This window comes from Melospiza georgiana, chromosome 2 (assembly GCF_028018845.1).
Source record: "Melospiza georgiana isolate bMelGeo1 chromosome 2, bMelGeo1.pri, whole genome shotgun sequence".
Lineage (NCBI taxonomy): Eukaryota > Metazoa > Chordata > Aves > Passeriformes > Passerellidae > Melospiza > Melospiza georgiana.
The window spans coordinates 70185155-70208096 of NC_080431.1; the positions used below are offsets into that span (position 1 = coordinate 70185155).

Consider the following 22942-nt stretch of genomic DNA (forward strand, 5'->3'; position numbering starts at 1 on the left):
CCGAGGGGCTGTCCTGCAGGGCTACTGAGTCCCTCTGCCTTTATGGGTGCCCAGCCCCAAGGTGGATGCAGCAGAGACAAGGGCACCTCGAGGTGCAGAGACCCCTGTGCCAGAGCTCGGGGTGATCTGGTTAAGGCAGGGACACCTTCCACTAGACCCCCTTGATCAAAGCTCCATCCAACCTGCCAACTTGACCTTGATCATTTCCAGCGATGGGGCATCCACAGCTTCTCCAGGCAACCTGTACCAGTGCCTCACCAGTCCCTGCAGACTTGAGACAGATACACTCAGCTGCAGGGGTTCATCTGCCCAAAGAGAGGTACCTGCAAAATGGAGGTGCCAGCATCTGCTTTACTCATCACAGGACCTCCATACCTTCAGTGGAATATAATTACCCCTGTTAGAGAAGGTAAGGAAGTTGTGACAAAGCCAGTCCAGGGACCAGCACTGCACAAGAGGGAGTTTCTCCCTGTGAGCTGAGAAGAACTGTGCTGCTGTGCTGTGATTTCTGTATGAAACTGGCTACATGCTGCACTGCAGGTGCATCTCACTGCATCTCACAAGAATAAAACAATCCCCTCTTCTGGCACACACACAGTCATACTGCCTGCAACACCTCAGCTTTTACCTACTTATTCTGCAGCTTAATTAATTGAGTGTTAAAGTGCTTTGAGAGAGGAAAGGTGTTCAAAACGCACAAAAGAGCCATTAATATCAGATTGCAAGCTGTTACAAGGAAAAACTGTGCTGCTGCTGTTTTCTTGATTAGTCAGGACACCCTAGGTTGTTATCTCATTTGCATTTCTGTGACAGAAAATGATACCAGCCCCTCTTAGGAAAAGTCATTTTATTTTGTTGAAGCCATATTTTTCCAAGGATAGAGTAAAGCTCAGGAGCCATAAATCATGCCTAGATAAGAAGAATCTCAAACAGTGGTTTTTTTGCAGGATGTTGCTTGTTCTGTGATAATTGCTTGATGCTCAAGGCAGATTTCCCACTGCCTGCTCAGACACGCAGCACAGAAGAGAAATGCCCCATGCCAGTTACTGTTCTTACCATTTGAAATCTGAGCATGTTAAGACAACTTTTATAATACTGTTGCACCTCTGCCCAAATCCTATGGAGCTGCAGCGCCCTGGATTTCAAGGACTGTCCGCTTGCTGTCAGCAGCCATGGCTGCAGCAGAGACAAGCTGGCCTGAGCTAGGTGGGGTGGCAATGGTGGTGGCAAACTGGCAGTGCAGACCTCCTGAGGTGCCTCAGCTCTGCTGCTTGTCAGGCCATGAGCCCCCACGTCACCGTGACTGCAGAGCTGCCCTGGCGCACCTGGGATGCAGGGGCTGCTGGGCTCAGGTGCAGGGAGGAGCCCCAGGAAGTGCACGGCTGGCTGCTGTGCAGTGCCACGCAGCTGAAATGGGTCGGAAACAAGGTCACACAGAAGGTGCAAGACAGCTGTGGGGGGCAGCTCCCCCTTCTCCCCAGTGCTTGGGCTGCAGTTGAGAGCTGCCACCATCACACCTGCCTTCAGAGGCTGCTGGGGATCCTGTCACCCCACCCTAGCATCCCCTGGGGCCTGAGCTAGCTTCTTTCCTGCCTTCACAGCTGCCATGTAGCTGTTGACGAGCACCAGGGTTAAGACAGGGTCTCATGAAGGAGTGGGAAATCAGCTCCACATCTGTCTTGACAGCAGACCAGGCATGTTTGAGTGGGCAGACATGCAAAGTTCAGTTTGGAGAGCATCCACTGGCTGCTCTCTGCCTGTTAGGAGCCATGACCTTGCACCCAACATATCTATATCAAAATGCCACTGAATTTACCCAACTGCAACCCATACTGGCACCCAAAAGCTGCTTTTCCTTCTGAACAAAGCCAGTTCTGCTTGCAGACAGCCTCTCTTTCTCCACCAAACAGCAGTGGCCCATGAAGGGCAAGGCAAGGAGTCATCCTCTCTTTCCATTCATGCCACTGCTTCCCCACTTCATCACCACTGCTGGCATCCCCAGCTTTGCCATCTGCATCACTGCTGAACAGGGTGACACCTGGCCAGGTGTGCTGGGCTGGGATGTGCACACACATCTGGTTGGTCTGAACACAGTCCCTGAGCTAAAGAAACAGCTCTGTCCCATCATGAACAGGAAATCTCCTTTTCCCTCTGAATCCATCCGCGCCAGCTCAGCCTTGCTGCACGATGCGGAGAGGCAAAGCTGCCATGTTAGTAACAGAGCTCTCTTCAACCCAGGGCAGGCCACCACCAACACAGCACCACTGGGATGGCAGCACCTGCTTGCTCACTCCTGGGACTCATTATGGGATGCTACAGTAGATCAGGGTCCACACCAAGCTGGCACTGGAGGGAGAGACACAGATGGGTGTGAAAGGAAGGAACCATGCATGTAGGACTCCCAAACAGCTCGTGGAGTCCCACCAAAGTAAATGCTGCTGAGACAGGAAGCCTCCCTCCTGCGGGCAACTGCACCAAGAGATCCAAAGCTCCTTGCTGAGCCCCAGGGAAGGGCAGCACTCCTGTGCCCTTCTCCAGCAGTGGTAGATGTCTCTGTGCCCCTCATCTGGCTGCAAACACTTGCTGGTCCCCTGCAAAGCCCTGACATGTGCCCCAGCTCCAATTTCACAGATGTTGGGGGACATGACTCATGCTGGCAGAGGGAAGAAGGGGTGAAGAGTGAGCAGAGAGGATGTGCAGTGCAGAAGAGCAGTTGGTTCTGCCTCTGACATTAAGGTGTCTCTTTGTGTGTGGATCTGCACCCAGCAAAACAAGCGCTGCAGCCCCGGATCCCTCCTGCCTCTCCTCCCACCTGATAGTCCATAGTCCCCTGTGTGCTCCAGGAGCAGTCAGCTCTCAAGGGAGACAAGGCAGTTTGCAACAGATTTGATTCCAAAAGTGTGGCTCCCAGATCTGCTGGGCATTGGAGCAGACACGAGGGCTTCAGGGCTAAGGTATTTGTGGGTTTAGACCTTCAGAGAACACCACATCTTGAAGATTCAGGGCTCAGACCTTCAGTGGTCACCAGACAGCAAGGAAGGCTTGGAGGAAGACAATCTTGGTATTGGTATAGAGCTAAGGAAAAATGCTTTCCCACCATGCAAAAAAAAAACCAAAAACGAGAAGTAGGTCTTTCCTTGCAGCAAGATCCATGCAATTTCAGATGTCTGGAAAGGCCTGAAGACTGTGAGATATACCCAGCTGCCTCCCCTCCACAAGTGGGACACCAGAGAAATGAGCAATGCAGTCAATAGCAGGACCTTGCCTCTATTTCACTCTGCTCCCTGCTGTTTCCCACCCCCAAGTCCTTGCACTCTTGCCTGCCTCTCCTTTCATCAAGTCCCAGTAACCCTCTGTAACTCATGTCCTCCCCTAACCACCACCACCTGCTCCTTGGAAGGGCTGCAGAGCTCACTGCCACTGCGTAAGTCTCAGTGTCATCATAGCCAGAAAGAAATTACCTCATACCACATTTAGTGTGCATTTCCCAGAGGAAGCCTCTTGACACCTGCAAATCACAGAACCTTAGTGGCCCGCACCGATAAAACCCGAACATTTGACAGTAGACAGAACTTTAGTTACAGTGGTGGCGGCCCCGAGCGACACCGCCTTGGCCCTCCTTGTAATTCCCCAGTCAGTTCATTATTATTAATGTCACTACAATAAATACCAGAATGAAATTGACAGCATTTGGCCACGTATCTTAAAGTATTGCCCCGCTCCTCCTTTATTCCATGTATCTGCAGCCTTGGTTCCTGTTCCTCTCAGTCGCCAGAAGAGCCTTTAGGCACAAACGGTTTGAGGATGCACCAAGCCAGGTAACAAAAGCCATGCAGAACCGTGGCCATGGCATCGATGACCAGCAAGAAGGTGCCCACGATCCCGGTGGTCATGTCCTGAAGGACAGAGGGAATGGCACAGATGGAGTGGTAAGGGAAAGCAGCAAGGTGAAGGACGAATTCCATGGGGATGCTCAGGATCCTGTAGGTGAGGGACATCGCATCTTGAACAATTTGCAGGAAGCCCAGGAAGATGTTGACGATGACCCTCCCAACATCATAGGGGATGCTGATGAGCACCATGCTGATGGCTTTAAGGTAGGACACCATCTCATTCCACAGGCTGGAGACTCCACCCAGAATTGTGCCAACAACTTGCTTTACAACAAGCCACAGAAAGTAAAACACAAATTTCACCAGTTCCACAAAGATGTAGATGAGGAGTTCCAGAAGTTTGATGAAAGGGGTAGCAATGATGCCAGCCACTGTTCTCATCAAGCCATTCTCTTTGGTCTCCTGGTTGTTATTTGTTCCTACTTGCTCTCCAGAGCGGATCTCACTGACAGCTTGCAGTACTGCTTCTCTTTTCTCCTGGTTTTGTTTGCCTTTCCCACAGTTGCCCTTGAACAAGCGAACTCCTGGGAGAAGCTGCTTCTCCAGCTCTCTCACCGTGAGGTCTGCCAAGCTGTTTTCATCACTGGTTTTTTTCACTAGTCCCAAGGACCATCCCTCTGAAGCATCACAGCAGGCTGCCAGCCAGAGGCTCTCTGGCACTGACACCTTGCCTTTAACTTGGATGCTGGAAGGAACTGCACCTGCAAGGAGGTATAGATGATCCATCTCGGAACAGTGAGGGATCAGAGCTTGCTCCACTACCTTCCCAATGTCTCTGTGCCAGCTTTTGCTCAGAGCTAGGCTCAGAGGGACGGCATTCGTGAGTGTGTAAGTGGCCATCTGGAAATCCTTCTCATTGAGCGAACTGGGATTGAGAAGGCCTCTCTCATAGCCAGAGCCCACGTAGTCTGAGGTCAGGGCTTGGTTTGCACCAAGGTTGGCCACAGTGCCACGAATATCAGCTTCACGCACCATTTCATGCAAGTCATTTTCTGGATCATCTATCTGAAAGAGTAGGGAGAAGCGTTACTGCATGCAATTCACCTTCCTAGAAAACAACGTGTAAAATGAGCCCTGACATAGCACTACTAGTACATGCCATGCCTTGGATTATATCCTGCATCCTCTCATTACTTTCCTTGAAGCGCTTCAGAGGAGTGTATTCTCTACTCAGCTTCTCAGCCAAACACATTGGGTTAGGCTCCAAAGGATATTTGCAGCTCTCAGCCCGGTATATAGTATAGCACAGACTTCAAAGTCTCACCAGGCACCACATACCAGGCCTCTGACTTGTAATTTGTCCTAGAAGAGATTTTAAGACCAACAGATGGCTAGATTTAGGGTCATGTTTTCACCTCCTACTGTGGTTGTACCTGCAGTTCACTTAAGAACTTAACCATGGTTTAACTTAAGACTCTCTGAACTATCAAATCCAAGTCATGGGGAAAAGAAAAACAAACAAACAAACAAAAAAAACCAAACAAGCCATGGTGCATAAGATGTCTAGAGAAGGCATTTACCTCTCACTGCTTATTGTGTAAGAAGCAAGAATGAAGCAAGTTCATGTCAGATGACCTGAACTACCCCACCTCGAACAGGAGACGCAGCAGTGAGCTCCTAGGGCTGTTGCAGGGCTGGTCATCAGCAACCTGATCCTCATGTCATTAACAGTCTGAACCTCATCCCTAATGACCACCTGGCACAACATGGGTGAGGGTGCCATCACCCAAGGCCCTCGATGGAATCTGTGCTCCCTGCTTGTGTCTGCGGCTCCGTGCAGTGCAGCCAGAGGTAGCAATTACTGCAGTGGGGATTTGTCCTGGAGCCACGTGCCAGGGAAGGGAGCGGGCAGGGGAGGTAAAGAGCAGTGGGAGGAGAAGCACTAAATGCCAGGGTGTGTTCATGTCCTTCTCAGGTGACCACAGCTCTGTCTGATCCATAGTCATTCCCATTGACACTGCCTGCAGCCGCTCCAGAGGGCTGTGCCAAATTGTCATTTTGTTCCTCAAATTATTAGAGGGTGAACATGTTGCTAGAAGTTCAGGGGTGGCAGATGATCTCTGGCAGCCACTGCCTTCTGTAGTCTCTGTCTCAGAGGGTGTGGCCCTCAGGTTCCCCACACTGTGCTGGCCCAATTAAACCTTCTGCCTTTGCCCCTGGCCCATAAATTGTTTACTGCACTATATAATATGCACTTTGGAGACACTATGACAGACAGCTCATAGTCAACCTTGAATCACTGCCAGGTCATCCATCCTTGTCTCCTGACCACCCTGCAGTGCACTTGGACAGCTACCCAACTATGTCCTTGCAACCTTACACAGAGTTTGCATCCTCTTAGTGGCACATCACCTCCTCACAGCTCTGCACAGGCCTGTCAGGGGGAAAGGGCCAGTGTCAGCAGCTGTCCATCACCCTCACCTGGGAGCTGAGCTCTGGCTGGCCTCCTGCACCAGCCAAACCCCTGCAGTCTAGGCACAGGGCTCCCTCTGCACCAAGCCTGGTCACAGTGCCAAGCCTGGCCATTGCAGAGGGCTGCATTGACCCCAAACAACAGGCTGCAGCTGGCTGATGAGGCCAGACATTTTGCATTCCACAAAATCACTGTCTCTTCCTGCCCCCCTCCTTCCCATGCCATTCTCCCCTTCTGATGAGATGACGGTGTGCCATGGGACAAGGGATGCACCCAGTGTGTTTAATAGCACAGAAGAGGTGAGGGGGATTGGGCATAGATGTGAGGTTGTGTCCAGGAACTGTCCTCAGTGCTATGACCCTTTGGAGTTTGACATCCTCTCAGAGACACTCATCCCACCTCACTCCCACAGTGAATGCTGCCAATCTACAAGGACACACAGACCTAAAATGGATCAGCTCTGCCTCCTGGCAGGAATTACCAACCTACACAAAGCAAAACAAACTCTCCCTATGAGCTGCTGCATGCAAACCTTGAGGATCCTATCAAGAAAATATGTCCCTGGTTACCTGTCCACTTGCAGGCCTTTGCACCTACCACCAAGATTGTTTGGGTGCAATTAAAAAAGAATATGACAAAAATGCAACTGTGTGCTGCTCATGTGTCAGGCTCTGACATCACCTAATTATGCTTATAATAACTCCTATTATGGTTTGTCATAACTAATGTGCACCTGAGGTTTCCATGCCTCCTCCAGCTCAATCCCAAAGGCAGGCTGTCTCAGCACTGCATCTAATCTGCATTGCAAGATACCTTTCCTCCCTGCTTCAAAAAGCTTCTGGCTTGTGTCACCCCAAAACATACCTGTGTTCATGGAGTCAGCCATGAAGCCACCTGTCCAAACAACCTGGAAGAGCTCAGGGCAAAACCCAAGCAGACAGATAAACTCCCTGTCATAGAATGGGGGTTTAAAAATAACTAATGTGCCTGCAGCCTGTATGGAAGTTAGCACATAACAATATTGATGTGTGTCACTAAGTGGAGGGCGCAGTTTGACAGAAGGGACAGAGGCAGAGGGGGATTGGAAGTATGGCACCACACAGTTATTAGGGCAGGCAGCTTCCACTGAGTTTGGTCACGTAACAAGGCAGGACGCTGCCACCCCCCACCTTCCCCACCCTGCTACATAGGATCCCTGAACTTCAGCTTCCCTCTCCCACCACCACTTCCTCAGGCACCTTTGCACCTTTATTGAAGTGGAAATGTTGGATCCAATCTTAGTTGGGATTCATACCTCAGAGAAGAGGCACACTGCACCTTACACTGAAGTTTCTGCAGTAGGACATTCACCGGTGGCTCTAGAAGTGCCTGTTCTCTTGACTCTCTACCAAGAGAGATTGCAGGAGCAGCTCAGAGCTAGCTGCACTAGAGCTGGGCAAGAATCCCACCTTGGTTGTCTGCCTGGTGGTGGCCATTAACCAAATGAAAACACAAGGTAATTCATCCAGCCCCTCATAAATTAGGATGGAAAAAGCAACTCCGGAGTTTTCCAGCTCTCTCTAAGCTACAGAAAGAATCAAACAGAGATTTTCAGACAACCAAAATGGAGTGAGGTAAAAGACACCTTAGTGACTTGCTCACAACCCCTAGGAAATCTGTGGCAGAGCATGTTTTCAGACCTGTGCCCGGGGGAGTCCCATCAGTACCCTGCTCATCAGCCTACCCTTCCTGCTCTCTAATTTTTCACTAATTGCTGAATTAATTCATTGTTTCCAGCTGCCAATCTGCGGTGGGTGGCACTGACATTCCTCACACTTCTCACCCAATTACTGCCTCGGTGCTACATTTGGCATTTGTTTCTCTTGCAGACATTCCTGAGGAGGGAGTGAGATGGTGCCCTCACCGCTTACATCATTATCCCAAAAAACGCATATGACAACTCTGAGGCCCTCACTGGAGTGCTGAGAGTGTTTTTATAGTGATTTCTTTCCGTTTGCTGTGTGTCTGCATCTCCATGAGCAAGCACATGCCACTGTGCAGCAGAGCCAGCCCCTACCCAGCCATGCCTGTCTTGGCAAGGAAATTACCCAGGAAATTGGTGATAGGAGCTCACTGGGCCGTGCGGCAGAGCAGGTGCTGCTAAGGGACATCTGCATTTCAGTTCTGGATGAAGGAGACCCATTAGTGTTGACTATGAACTACAGTCAACCTGTGAGGCTGCTCTGGAGAAGCCAGACCAAATAAAGGCTGCACCTGCCCTATTATTTCTGAGGCTGCAGAAGGTTTTGGTGACAGGACACACAAGGTTAGGGACTCTGGAGTGCTGGCAGGAGCCAAGACAAGATGAGGGGTCAAAAAGGATGGAGCAGAAAGGGCAGAGAAGCAGCTCAAGGGAGGTCCAGGGGGACCAAAGTTACAGGGTGATGGGGGGAGCTGGCCACTGCTCCATGGCAGGAGCAGCTCCTGAGCCTACCCAGGTGGACTGGGAGAGCTGGACCACAAGAAGCAGGAGCAGATATGGGGGCTAGAGGTGAGTGTCACTGGCCAAGGCAAATGGGAAAGGATCTCATCTCTGCTGCTTTACCTTGCTGCCTCCATGGTACTGCCCAAAGATTCTGCCAGCCTAGGTCCCCTTTGCACTTTAAAAATCTGCCACCCTTCCACAACTCAGTAAGGACAGATTCTGCAAAAAGTTTCCTCTGTTTGAAAAGGGCAAGCTCCCACAGCTTACCTATGAAGTGGAAGGAGCTCAGATCAAAACGCCCTTAGAAACTCCTGCAACTCAAAACTCAGCCCAGAGAGCCAGAAGACAGTCCAGGCTAAGATAACCACTTAATATCTCCTTCCTTCAATGCCTGTGGCCTTGTGGCCTTAGTTTCTCATCCCCACACATGAGAGAAATAAGCACAGCATTCTCCTGGCAGAGGGGTGAGCTGCCACTGGGTTGTGGCAACATCCAGTAGCTGAGGGCCATACTCCCAACACACTGCTCTGACTCTGCAGCCACTCCTGCTCTAACAAAGCACATTGCACACTGATAATCTCTCCTGAGCTCAACAGATGGGGTAGCCTGATGTTGCGGCAATATTCGTCATTATCACTGCTGAAAAATCTAAAACATTAGGGGGGGGGGGGGGGGGAGAAAAGCTAAAGTTTTCTTACAGCACCACCAGTTTTTAAAGGATTTCCATTAAATTGAACAGCCTGAAGGCCTTGCTTAAACATGCCAAGTGACAGGGGAGACAAAAATCATTGAGGCTCTGGAAAAATTAATTTTATACTGCATATTTCTGACCTGACTGTAACCTGCACGCCCCACAACACAGCAACTCATTTTCCTACCTCAGTCTGCAACACTGGGACACACTGAAAAGCTGCAGCATCAACTTGGTGAACCACAAATGGATGCTTTATCTCTGCTCAGTGAAGCTAAAGAGCCCCTATCAACACTGTGATCATACTGGCAGCAGAACAAACTTGAACTTGACACTGCGATGTTTAACCCACCAGCAGCTCCCTGCCCACAAGATCAGGCTGGGCAGGACAAACACATCACGGGTGTCAGAGAGGGCTTTCCTCTCCCCTGGCACTGCACTTTCATGCAGCAGCCTCTCCGTTTTCATTACAAGCTCCCTGGGACAAGAAACTATTTGTTTGCTCAGTTCCAAGCACAAAAATAAGTTCTGCTCATGCTAAATTCATACCAACACAAGTTCAACAAGCAGAGCTCCTGCCTCCTCTGCCAAATTCTAGCCCCGCTTCACCCCAGAGGAAACGTTCTCCAGGAAGAGTCGCTTTTCAGCAAAGGAAAAGCTGCCTTACCTGCGGTTCAACCAGCCAGTACTCCCACCAACTTCGAGCTGACTTTGTAAATTTAAAAGCCGAATAAAGAGGGATTTTGTCCTTTGTACTGTAGAGGGTTGCAAAGCGTGGCTCTTTGTTGTACTGCTGACAGATTTTCACATGGAACGGCTCCTTAAATCCTTCGGGTGGGACTTGTCCAGCGAAGAACACGTTACACTCGGCAAAACCAGCTTCATCCTTCCTAACAACTCTGCCCTGGGAAAAGCCTGGGAAAAGCGAGATGCAAAGCAAGAACGCAATTGACGTCTTCATGGTGCAGTCGCTGGGGCCGAGGGGAGCGCCGTGTGCCTCGGCGGGGTGCGGCCAGGGCGCTGCGCGCAGAGTCCATGCAGCGGCGCGGCCGGGGAGCGTCCGCAGCCGGGCTGTGCGGGGAGCGCAATCCGGAACCGCGGCCGGTGCCCGGGGCGGCAGCGCGTGCTGCGGGCGGCGCGTTGGACGCGGAACGTGCGCGAGGCGCTCCGACACACGCCGCGCACGCACGCACGGACGGACGGACGGACGGACGGACGGACGGACGGGCGGAGGGCGGGCGGAGGGCGCTGCCCGCGGGACGGGATGCCCAGCAACCCGCGATCGCCGGCGCTGCCCCCGGGCAACGGGAGCGGCAGCAGGGACGGCCGTGGCAGCGGCAGGGCTGGGGCCGAGCAGCCGCGCCGGCTGTCCGGGCTGGGGGTGTGGTGTGCTGCATTGCAGCAGTCCCCGGCAGGAATTTTGGCTGACACAGCCAGAAATGTTCCTGAGGCTGTCAGAGGGGATGCTGCAAAGTCAGATTCCACCACCCCAAAGAAGGTATTAGCCGTCCTCTCTCCGGCTGTGAGGCTGGCCAAAGGAGAGGGAGAGATAGAAGAGAGCTGGCAACATTGGAGCTGCTGGGAGCCCCCTTTGTCCCTTTTTGGGGTGTCTGTCATCACTATTGCTGCCAGCCAAATGCTGCTTAGATGCTTGGGAAAGGCATTCAGCTCCCATTTCTCCTGATGCTGTATGGGAAATTCAGAACCCTCCAGCATCACCTCATCTTGGGAGACCCTCTCTCAGAGGAGATTAACAACAGGCAGAAGGATGAGGACCCTCAGATCACGTACCCCTAATCAGCATCCACCACAGAACGTTTTGGCCAAACTTATGGAACTGGCAAAAAAAAAAGGAAATTAGGCTGCTCCTGTGAGTTTATGTTCAGTAGAGTAACCATCTACCCAATAAGCAGCTGCCTATGATACCTTGGCCGCTGCTGGGTGAAAGCAGCATTCCTTCAGTGACTGGGAAAATGATGTTTTCAAAATAATGGAGATGGAAAGGGGATTACAGAGCAGTACCTTGGAGTCAAAGAAAAGGTAGCATTTTCCCACCCAAGAAGTGAGATGCCATCAGCTGTGTTGCCAACAATTTTTAAAAATCGTTGATGCCAATAGGGCACAAGTCCCTTTTGTAATACAATTTCCAAGCAAAAAAACCTCCCAAGTGCTACCATCCCACAAGTAGTTTGCAGACAAGGTAGGATTATGTCCATACTGAAAATGATGAGGTGGAACAGTGAGTGGTTAAAGATGGTGAGCCTGCCCAAGGGCAGAGAAGGAGTCTGTGGAAGGCTAAAAATAGACCACACTGTATGACTATCATTCCTCTGCTCAGGGATGACTTCTGGAAGTAGCAAGACAAGGAAATACGTCAGTGCCTCTTGGTGTGGTGATATCAGCTAGGGGAGGCAGCCTGGACAGGCTGGGGAACAACAGGAAATGTAGTAAGTGGGCTTGGGTTTGGTCCAGGCAGATGACTGGTCACCCAGCCCTGCCAGAAAGAGTTAGTCATGTTCAGGAAAGGTGATGGAAAGGAAAGAACAGACATAAAATTTCATTTTCCTGGATGTAAAAAGGCTCCTGGAAAATCAAGAACTGAAGCTGAACCTTTGCTGTTAGGTGCTTTTCTGATCCCAGACTTGCAATTGCCTGGGCAGCAGAAGAAAATATTTTCATAAGCCTGGTAAGCTCTACTACCAGGCAAAGCTAGGTCAGACAATGAATTTGAACACCCCACTTCAAGGCTGGCATGCATTACCTCAGGATGGGCATGGTCCCAGTCCAATGAAAAAGCAGCATGCCTCAAAATGTGCATGACAGCAGGCACTAGCTGAACAGATCAATGATTCCCACCAGGAAACATCCTGCGTCTGTCCTATACCTGTGAATCAACCCCTTGCCTCAAAGCAGCAACTCTGACTCATCAGATGTACAGCCCCAAGTTGTCTTCTGAGCCTGAAGGGCTTTATGGGCTTTTGGGAAACTCTGAGGAGTTCTTTCAGGGTGTGAGGCTGGGGTCTGTGTGCTAATTCAGGTCTGCATTTACCAGCAAACAGCTAAATCTGACTCATCCTGAAGAGCAGGAGCTTCAGGTTCTCACCTCCCATGAGGAGCATCAGTTGAAAGCCAGCATGGAGTTCCACTCCTCTGCTCCCAGTTTGATTTTCTGTCCAAACGAGGTGCCTGTCCAGTTTCTATCTCATTTAAGATAGCTGTTGTGACCCTTGAACACACAGCTGTGTATTTTTTTCTCTTGCTAACATCACTACTACTAAAGGGACTCATGCCACCATCGTGCTGTGTCACTCACCATGCTAAAAAGATAAAGACAAAAGACTGCCCTGCCCTAGGAAGGTTACATTCTCAGCCAAGGCACCACAGACAGAGGGCTCAAACACAGCGAGATGGAGTTGGCCAGAGGTTTTGATGAGCTGGTGCTGCAGTAGCTTCTCTGCTATCAGACACTTTTATAGGCATCATAGGGAGTGATGCCTATAGGCTGTGATAGCGGTGATGCCTGTAGGAGCTGATGCCAAAAGGAGTCTTAAGATCAGATTCAATACAACCCTAAGGCTGTTGATGTGAGCAGAAGATCTCTGGCAAAATACACATTGGGTTGGCAATGGGCAGTGTGAGCTGGTGGACCTGGGACCAGCAGTGTGGCCCTGGGACCTGGGGCTGCCTTCTCCAAACCCATCAAGGAGTGACAGTGCAATAAGCTGAGCAGTGCCAACAGTGCAGGCAAGAACCTGATGTTTCATGTGATGGAGCAGAGGGAACCCAGAGAGGATGCAGAGTGATGTGGCCAAAGGGACACGTGAGAAAAGTGATCGTAGAGTCGCAGAGTATCCCCAGTTGGAAGGGGCACACAGGATCATCAAGTGCAGCTCCTGGCCCTGCACAGGATGCCCCAAGAGTCACACCATGTACCTGACAGCATTGTCCCAATGCTTCTTGCACTCTGTCAGGTTGGTGCTGTGACCATTTCCCTGTGGAGCCAGTTCCAGTGTCCAACCGCCCTCTGGATGAAGAACCTTTTCCTGATATCCAACCCAAACCTCCCCTGACACAGCTTCAGGCCATTCCCTTGGGTCCTGTCACTGGTCACCAGAGAGAAGAGATCAGTGCCTGCCCCTCCTCTTCCCCTCATGAGGAAGCTGATCACTCAGTGGCAGGCAGAGGCTGTGGGAGACAAGAGAGGCTGCAGACAACAAACTGTATAGACACAGAGTTTGCAAGGCATGACACAGGTAGAGTGTTGGGGAAAATTAAGAGAAGCTGGAGAGAAGGAAGGGAAGAAAAGAGGTAAGGATCCAAAAAATGGCATTGACTAGCAGGAAAAGGAAGATATTGGGCAAAAATTAGAGTGAAGGAGGATCTGCATTCCTGAAAATCTAGGGTGCTAAGAAAAGGTGAAGAAGGAAAACAAATGGAAATAGGTGTGAGGAAACCCAGGGGGCAGGTTCTGACAGGTCAAGTGAGATGATGACAGAAATCTGAGGAAAGTCTCTTGTGATAAGAAAATGAAGAGAAAATATGAGGAGGAATAGTGGGAAAGGAAAATGAAAGGTTTACATCCATCTTCATTGACCTGCCATAGATGAGCAGTTTTTCTCCAAGGGTCAAGAGCAGGACCAAGAACAAGCATCAAGAACAATGTCTCAAAAGGAAGAATACCTCCCTGCAAAACAAACCTGAAAATCATGTCAGCATCCAAACTCTCTAGCCATTAAGAAGCTGCCAGGCTTGTCTGTCTGCTTTCCCACACTTCTTCTCCAGCCCTGTCTCTGTTCACACGACTGACACTGGATTTGCTACAAATAGAAAATCTATCCACTCACATGCTTGACCCCTCTACCCTAGCCTTTCAAAACATTCTTGACTCCAAATATTTTTCCAGGCTGGATCTCCAGTCTCCTCTCATGGCCTCTGTGAGACTCAAGTGTTGTATGTGACTGTCTCTTTCTCCTGAGAAGAAAAGGAAGAAGACAGTGTCTCCAAGGGCAAGCAGTCTCATCAGAGAGACACCTTTTGTTTCAGTAGGCATACCAAGCTTGGACTTGGAGCACAGCAGTGCCAGCAGACACGCCATGGCATGTCAGAGAGCACATCTGCCTCCTCACTGTCTCATGGGGAAACAGTCTCTTTTTAAAATCAGTTTAAAAACTTGCTCTGGGAAGGGAGCCCAGTGCTGAGCTACAGGGAAAAGCAAGAGGGAAACAATTTTCCTATTGTAACTAAGAGATTCAAGGGCAAGGGGAGGGGGTGGGCAGAAGGACAACGAACTCTAGGGAAGAGCATAAAACCACATTTTTTGGGATTTTGAGTCCCACCTAAAGTGAGGTTTTGATGCCAATCTCTGCTGCCTTTTGTCTTCCCACCTTCCCCATGGTGTCCCTGGTGCTGGTGAGGAATGGCCCTCCACTGGCAGTGCTGCTTTGTTGCTCAGCTCTGCCATGATGCTCACTAGCAAGGGTGCCCTGGGAGAGGCCACGAATGCCTCAGACTGCCAAGGATGCTGCTCTGGCTCCTCTGCTTCTTCACTTGCATTTTCTCCTGTCCAGACTCAGTGTCCACTCACAGCAGACAGTGGATGCGCTGAAGTGGTGTCACAGTTGAATTCAGAAGAGAAAAAGAGTGTGAAGTTTTAAACAAAACATTATGGAGGAAGTTGTCCACGGTGTACAATCAGAGGAAAAGGTGACAACTGGGAAGAGTGAAACACCCACATTTCTCTATGGATGGTAACACCATTAGGATAGAGACATTCTCATTTTGTACAAAAACTTGCACAGTGGAAGTCTGACAGGCACCTTGTAAAATATAAATGAACCATGCATAATGAAGTATAAATGCATTGCATAAATACTGAATAAAATTAAGAAAATCCAAATGCTACTTCCTTTGGCATTTTATCACAGTCTTCATACCCAAGAGATCTCTGTTAATCTTCAGACTGTCTAAAAGAAGCACAATGACAATCCCATGCTAGACAGCAAAAGCAGGATGGATGTAGATTAGCAGTATAAGGCAATGTTTTTAATAGTGCAAATGATTATCTGTCAAAATGAGCTATTTAGAGATCTGCTGAAAGCTGCAGTATGTCCATTCTTTAAATTAGGAGGTGCTTTTTAACATGATAACAGCTAAAAAAAAGAGATGATGTTTCAACTGTAATGGCCTTTGTTTTACAGATTGTCAATTAGTCAGAGCCACAACAGTTCTTCCACACTTTAAATCTGTTTTGTACAGGGAAGTTATCCACTTACATGCTTTTCTTCTAGGTATTAATATTGATTTTTTTTTTTTACTATTTGTTTTATTTTATATTTTCAAAAGCTCGGTGTGATTCAGTCAATGCTGAGAGCTTGCTGTGCTGCATGCTGCCCAAAACAAGGCGTGAGAGAGCTCCTGACAGTCTGCATTGACAAAAGACTGGTGAGTGGGAAGAAAATTAGAAGTACAGGCTTGTTAGGCTTGCATCATCTTCAGAAGAGGGAAGGAGAAAGCCATAACCCTTGAGAAAGCTAAACCTGCTGGCGGGATCCAGAACCTCTAATCAAGAGGCAAGATAGTAACCACACCCAGGACTGCCTGTCTCCAGAAACAGCACTGTGTTTTGGAACCAAGGAGTAGTAGGAGGAGTGAGATGTTCTGCACTAAACGTTTGGCCAGACCTGTTAGATGGCTCTGAGGTTTCAGCGGCCCCCCAGCTCCAGCACCCTCTGTGCCACTCAGATTGGCCATGGAGAGGCCCCTATGGAGCCCACTCATCCCAACAGCCAAAGCAGAGAGGCAGGCACCACAAGGCTCTGACTTGCATCACTCTACATGGCCAGGTGAGGATGAGGGGGCACCTCCAGCTGTGCCTCTGTCTCTGCACCAGCTTAAAGTGAACCCAGGATCCCCACAGCTGGTCAGACAAACCTCAGGCAGGATCTAATGTACTCCTGCCACCACAGAGACTTAGTTCATGAAAAATTAAGTGTGTTGGCTGTGTGAGAGAAGAGCGAGCAGCGCTTTCTCCATTCTCATTTCAGGCCTTGGCTTGCTACTGAAATATATATATAGCAACTGCTCTACGCATAAATGTAATATCATATTTTCCACATATGTTTCTTCTTGGCCAGTACTGCCTAGGGAAAAATTCAGATGTGGAAAACACAACCACCAGTCCCAGGATCCTGTCACTACCACGAATATAGGGCTCAGATTCTGCCTTAGAGTTCACAGAATAGCATCAGTGCACAACAGCCAGGACAGGATATTTCCTCTAAAATAAAAAAGCAGCAATGCTTTTAGTCACACTGACAGCAGGGTGGAAGGAAGTTCTGGCCTCAAATAAGACCTCTAAACAAACAGGTGGCTGTTGGGATTGCAGGTAAATTACAAGTGCAAAACTCAAAGTCCCTGAGGACAGGTAACTGTCTCTCTCAAGCTCAAGGTAACTTTGTTTGTCTCTCTCAAGCTAGTTCAGCATCTAGGAAATTGAGGTTTAGATCCTATTTCCATCAGGAGGCAGAGGAGGTTTGGCCTCAAGTGTCTCACCCCTGCAAGAGCCAGTGACAGGAGTCACTGTTCTGATGCTCTGGGCGGCTTGCCACTGACCTTTGCACAAATAGTCAGAAGGAGAATCACCTTCTGCCCCTTAGTTCTATAGTGAAAGCACAAGAGCAAGAGTGTCACAGTGCAGCCTGGACCACCCTGCTTACAGTGCCTCTGAGCAGCAATCCCTGTGCCAGGACATGGTGCTCTCAATCTCCTGTGTGCAGCAGCCAAAGGAGCCAGAACTCCCTTGAGAGCACCACAGCCTTCTGACCTCCCTCCAGCACAAGGCCTGTGTAACCACCCCACATATTCCTAACTGAGCATCCTTACACCTGATGGGAAGTGCTTTGAAGCACGGACTACCAAGCTCATAGCTGGTAAACACTGCAGGAGCTGGAGTTGCTGGAGTAGGCAGGGTGCCGCACAAAGAAAACTTGAAGGGGGGAGAGATGTAAACAGTGAGGCACATTCATCACACGCCAAACATTCCTGCGCAGGCTCTACCCCTACAGGCACCAGCTCTTTCGGTCCTCCCTCCACAGCTGCTCACAAGCTGCCGTGCTCTGGTGGGTGGGACTCCCCACCAGTGGGATGCAGCACCTTGCACAGCACCAGGCCTCCTCCCTCTCTTCCTGCCTAAATTTTTACCTGCAAGGATAGCAAAGCCAAGTCATTAGGGGCACAGTAAGATAGTTCTGGACAGGAGCAATGAGGTCAAGCTGCTCACTGTGCATGTGTTTACAGGGACAGAGATGTGGCTGCTTTCACCATGCTCATGACAGGCAACTGGACAAGGAGATCAGGAAAAGAGAGGGAAATGCAAAGCTTGGATGCAATTACTCATCCTCAATAGCAGTGATACAGAAACAGGCAGAGTCTTGCCAAGATGAGGCACATCTGCAGAGGCATTTGCAGCACACACACCTCCTTGATGTGCTCCAAGTCTTCAGGGGAGCATGCAATGCCCCGTTCAAAAGGCCTCCTGCTTAACCCATGGTGGAGCTCCATGTTCAGCTGAAGGAACTGGCCACCAGAAATCCTGAAGAAACCAATTCTGCTAATCATGTTTTCATACTCCTAACCAGTATTAACCACTTGAACTTCAACTGAACCCCTCCCATCTTTCTGCACAAATCACAAAGCAGAGATTAAAACCCAGGAAGGGAACAAGTTTTGCCAGGCTGGTGTAATCTGTAAGAGGCTTAAGTCAGGGTTACTGATCAGGTAAGAGAAGCCTGCTCTATCCTTAGTCTGAGTCCCACAACAGGACCCAGTTCACAAGTCTTGCTCAAATAGAGGTGATGGTTTTGATGGTAAAATTAAATGTCAAAGCCCTATGGGCTTTGTAATATGGGAAATAAAACTTCAGAGCCTGCACTTAAATGGGACATTACATCTAGAAGTTGCAGAGCAAAAGTCCTTGGTCCATTATTTGTGATTTTACAAAAAGGGAAATGCACAAGACTTGGGGGGAGGGGGTGATTTTTTCAAGGTCCCCTGGCTAGTGGCAGTGCTAGGAAGAAAATAAGAGTTTCCTGAGTGCCAGCCCTCTGCACTGACTTAGTTCCACAAAAGCAAAAGGCTCCCTTGAGGCCCAGAAGCTAAAATACTGTGAATTTGCAATCAAGAACTAAAAGAAAAACAACCTGCTTGATCCCACTTATGGGGATTTCATTGTTTTTCAAGCTCTTGTTCTTTGTTTCCATCTGAATCAGAATAAACTCACTTCTGCCCACGTCTGAAAGAAACAATGTGGCTGATTAAAACTCTTTCAAAGCCCGAGAGGCCTCATTACTGGCCAAACCCTTTACTCTGTGCGCTAGTTCAGTAAATAAAGGATAACTAAGAATAACTAAAGGTTATCACAGTGGTTAAGGGAACTCACTGCTGGCTGATACCAGCTAGAATCCTCTTAGGTAGGAACACATATTATATTTGTGTGGCATCTTTGCAGGTAGTAGAAATTGATCCTATGGCTGACCTTCTTTCAATTGGTTTGAGGACTGCATGACTGAGATGTTGCTGGAAAGGAACCTGAATTGTGTTTTAACTTGGTCAGGGTGACATAGAGCTGTTTCACTGTTCTTATAAACTCTTCCTTGTATTCCTGATTTGGAGACTGGAGATAAACTAGAAGATTCTGTGCTTCCACACTGGGTTCTCTATTCCTTAGAGCCCTGTTTACAAGAAGTACTTACCTGCATCTTGAAACTTTCAGTAACTGAAATTTTGAATCCAGAAGGATCTCATTTAACTTAACCTCATCTTTTTAGATAGTTTTACATTGTAAATTCCACATCTTCTGGTTGTTTTGTAAATTACTAATGAAATATAGAGCAGGATTTTCTGGGATTGCTCAAGCAAGGGAGTGAATCACCTCCCTTGAGGTGAGGAACCTGTCACTGTCCACTGAACAGATAAATGGCCCTAAAGATTTGCCTAGACTAGATATCTCACTTACCTGGAGTGGTATGAGAGTAAGCCTAAAGCTAAGGGAGAGATGCACATAAAATAAGGACTGATTCAGACAGAAAATATAGATAAAGCATTAAAACATTAAGAAACTTCCAGAGAAGTATGTGTACCAGCTCCTGATGTTGTTGCTAAAAGTTATAGCTGCAGCTGACTCTTACAGAGACAAGGTCATCTCCACTCCACCCTGCCTAACAAACTCGCTTGTGAATTACTTCACTGGTTGCTTTATTCCACACCTACACAAAGGGAGAGGTAAAGTGAACAGATTCAAGGCCAGAGCCACTGTGGAACATGGACAGCCAGCCCCTCCCTCCTATAACACCAGTATTCAAAATCTGGGCACCGGGCTCCTGAGACTCCTCCCAGCCAGACTGAGTCATCGTCAGCCAGCATTAAGGAAAGGATAAAATTAGCTTGGCTATTAGAAATGTTTGGTTAATAAATAAAACAGTAGGACACTTTTGCTTAACAGTAGATGCAACCATCGACAGAGGTATGTCCTGGCTGCTTGCCTGGATGTAAATAGTGCATGGCTAAAATTATTTGCTTTGTCCAAGCTAAAAAAAAATCCCTTGAGTAGAAACAAGAGAGCTTCCATGGAGCTGAGCATGCATCCAAGACCGTGAGTCCAGGAAGCATTAGCTGTGTGTGTCTTGGGGCGCCACTCCTTCCTGCAGCACCCTCCCTTCCCCAGGTCCCTGAGTGCCTTTTGGCTGACATCATGGCTCACGTTGGAAAAGCACTGGGATCTCAGCGGAGAGCCGTGCTGTGGGGAAGCAGACAGAGAAGAAACAATTGACAGAAGATGTATTCAAATCCCAGTGTGTTGGACTTGCAGCACTGGTCTGGCTCGTTTTATGGCTGGCTGAGGAGCCACAGTCTGCGGTGTCTGATGCAGGTCATCACTGCCTCGGGAGGATCCAGATCAGCTCCTCATCCTGTGTCTTTTCTTCCAGGGAATTCCTGCTCATTCCTGGGATTTTCCCTCTGTGGTGAATATGTCACAATCTAGGTCACGTCTCTGTTGCTGCAAAGCAAGCGTCTGCAGCTGCTAAATGCACCCATGACTGGAGTACTGAAGGCACAAAAATCCCAGCAGCCCAGGGAATGGAATGGAATGGAATGGAATGGAATGGAATGGAATGGAATGGAATGGAATGGAGCACAGAAGCAGAGAGTTGGAGAGATGGTGCAGTGGGAGGAGTCAGGGCAGAGGCTACAGGCTGGGAGGACTTTGTGAGCAGAGAGAAGCAGCAGTAAATGGCCTTTACTGTCCCATGGCAGGCAGCAGGGAAGGTGTGGCAGACAGCAAAAGAACACAACATCGGAAAGCAGCCCCTGCTGACTCACCAGCTGACTCACAGCCCTGCCCAGCTTCTATTCTTTTTCCAATCAAGGAAACAGCAACTTCCCACGAACTTCTTTTAAGGCTGGTTTGGATGCTGAGCATTCCTGCACCAAGTTTCCACTCTTGACAATCCCCTGTGCCCTTCTGTATCTGTTTCCTAGCAGGAGACACAAACCTTCAAAGCACACAGTGTCCTGAGGGAGGAAACGGTGCTGTGGTGCTGTGGCCACTCCAAGGCAGAAACGGGATTGACATTTACTGCTGATCAGCCATGCAAGCTGGGCCTCAGATGGCCAAAAACAGGCTCTCTCAAGAAACGGGAGGCAAGGGGAAAATTCGAGCTGGGAGATTTCCATTCCAGCACTGAACCTCTGCCTTGCTGGGGAAAATGCTCACCTTCAGAGCACTGCTTTGAAAGAGGAGATTGCACATTGTTCTGCTGTACTTTAAGGGTGGGAAGAAGACAGCCTACAGTGGGAGACATGAGAACTCAGGAATTACAATTGCTTCAACTAAATGCCTTTCTGGATCCAGGAAAAAAAATCTGTGAAAATCAATAAGTAAGAAGAATGCTAGAGATGGAAGAAAGGGGAACCAAAAGCCAAAGAATATACATTGAAAGATTTCAAGAACAGAAAAATTACACAGGAAACAGGAAAAAATCCCTACACTGGCAAGGCTAAAAGGGAGTTTTTAAAGTCCATTAGGAACATAAACAATCTTCATAACACTGCAGGCCAAGAAGTAGATGAGAAAAACATTAACAAGGCTCCAGACAGGCACAAGGTTTTTAGAAATGTTTTTGTTCTCTGTCAGGACACAATGTCGTTTTCAGTCCTGCCATGATCTCAGAGAAGGACGAGCACTTTAGTGAGACCTATATCCTAAAGCACTGGGATAACCAAAGAATGCTGGTCTCCTGGTGTGATCCACAAGCAAATACAAAATTGCACTGAGAATGTGTAAGGTACCATAAAGGATTTGGGACACTAAGAGGCTATGTCAGTGACACCAGCAAAGGATTTATTTTTAAGACCGATGCCTGTAACACAACCAAATATGTTTATTTATTGCAGCTCAAAGACTACATGGAATTTTCTAATCCAGATAATGACAACTCTGAGAAGGATTCAAGAGTCACCATGGACATATACCTGGATTCACCCAGTGCAGTGGTGTGGGTAAAAAGGCCAGCGTGATCCTCAGATAAACAACTACATAGAAAGCTGTGGTAGGAAAATTATTACATCTCTCTAGTTCACATTGATGGAGCTGATGCTGAAACAGTTTTTATATTTTTGTTGTTAACGGATTGGATAGAGAGCAAGAAAAAGCCCTCAAATAATTGGTGTGAGGAAGAAAACAATCCCAAGACTAGAAGAGCCTAGGCAGCAGCAAGACTAGATTACAAAGTATAAATACCTAGTGAGAACACAGGCTTTTAAAATTACCACACAAAGGCACAAAAGGCACCCGTGGTTGGAAACAAAGACAACTGAAATTAAAAATAAAGTACAGTTTTAAACTGTAAGGATAATTAATCACTGAAGGAAATGATCAAGGGAAGTGGTGACTTCTGCTTTTCATGTTTTCCATGCAGCACATAATACCTTTCTAAGCCTTGCCACAGCCAAATTGCTCAGCAAAGACTGGAGCAGCCATGGGAAGGGGGAAGATCTGTGGATTTGTTATTGTCTACTTGCTTACATTATCTGATGACATTTCAATGCAGAATCCAGGACACAGGAATTCACACTTGCCACCTTTACCACTGAACCTGAGTGGTGTCCCCTTCTACATCCCTGCATTTTGGTGGATCTTTAATCCCTTCACTTGGGCTTGGCTAGTCAAAACCACACAGAGAATGCTCCTAAATGTCAAAGCCTGCCTGGTGGGGCAATATTTCTCCATGTGTGGGGTAAGCTCTGCTTGGGAAGGAGCTCCGTGATATGACCCATAGGGACTGAGAAGCTGATGGTGCTATTGATGAGTGTGGATGTACTCTGAGAATAATTACTGGGTGAAGGCTCTCTGAGCACTTGAGCTGGGGAATAGACTAGCTGTTATTGTTAGGCCCTGGAGACAATACGGTGCTAAACTTCTTACT

At 48.6% G+C, this 22942-nt stretch overlaps 1 protein-coding gene across 1 annotated transcript; it reads right to left on the reverse strand.

Annotated features, from left to right (window-relative positions):
- Positions 1-832: 832 nt before the first annotated feature.
- ENDOD1 (endonuclease domain containing 1) lies at positions 833-10586 on the reverse strand. The gene is made up of 2 exons (XM_058045272.1): positions 10129-10586; positions 833-4898 (listed from the first exon to the last, which is right to left on the reverse strand). Exons 1-2 carry the CDS (start codon positions 10420-10422, stop codon positions 3765-3767), a joined length of 1428 nt encoding a protein of 475 aa, XP_057901255.1. The 5' UTR covers positions 10423-10586; the 3' UTR covers positions 833-3764.
- Between the last annotated feature and the right edge of the window lie 12356 nt (positions 10587-22942).

What these genes read in the sequence shown, in the direction of transcription:
- ENDOD1 (XM_058045272.1), bottom strand. Translation starts at nt 10,422, where the DNA reads ATGAAGACGTCAATTGCGTTCTTGCTTTGCATCTCGCTTTTCCCAGGC. An exon ending in ACTGGCTGGTTGAACCGCAG is followed by an intron (nt 4,899 to 10,128) that starts GTAAGGCAGCTT and finishes CTACTCTTTCAG; the next exon opens with ATAGATGATCCAGAAAATGA.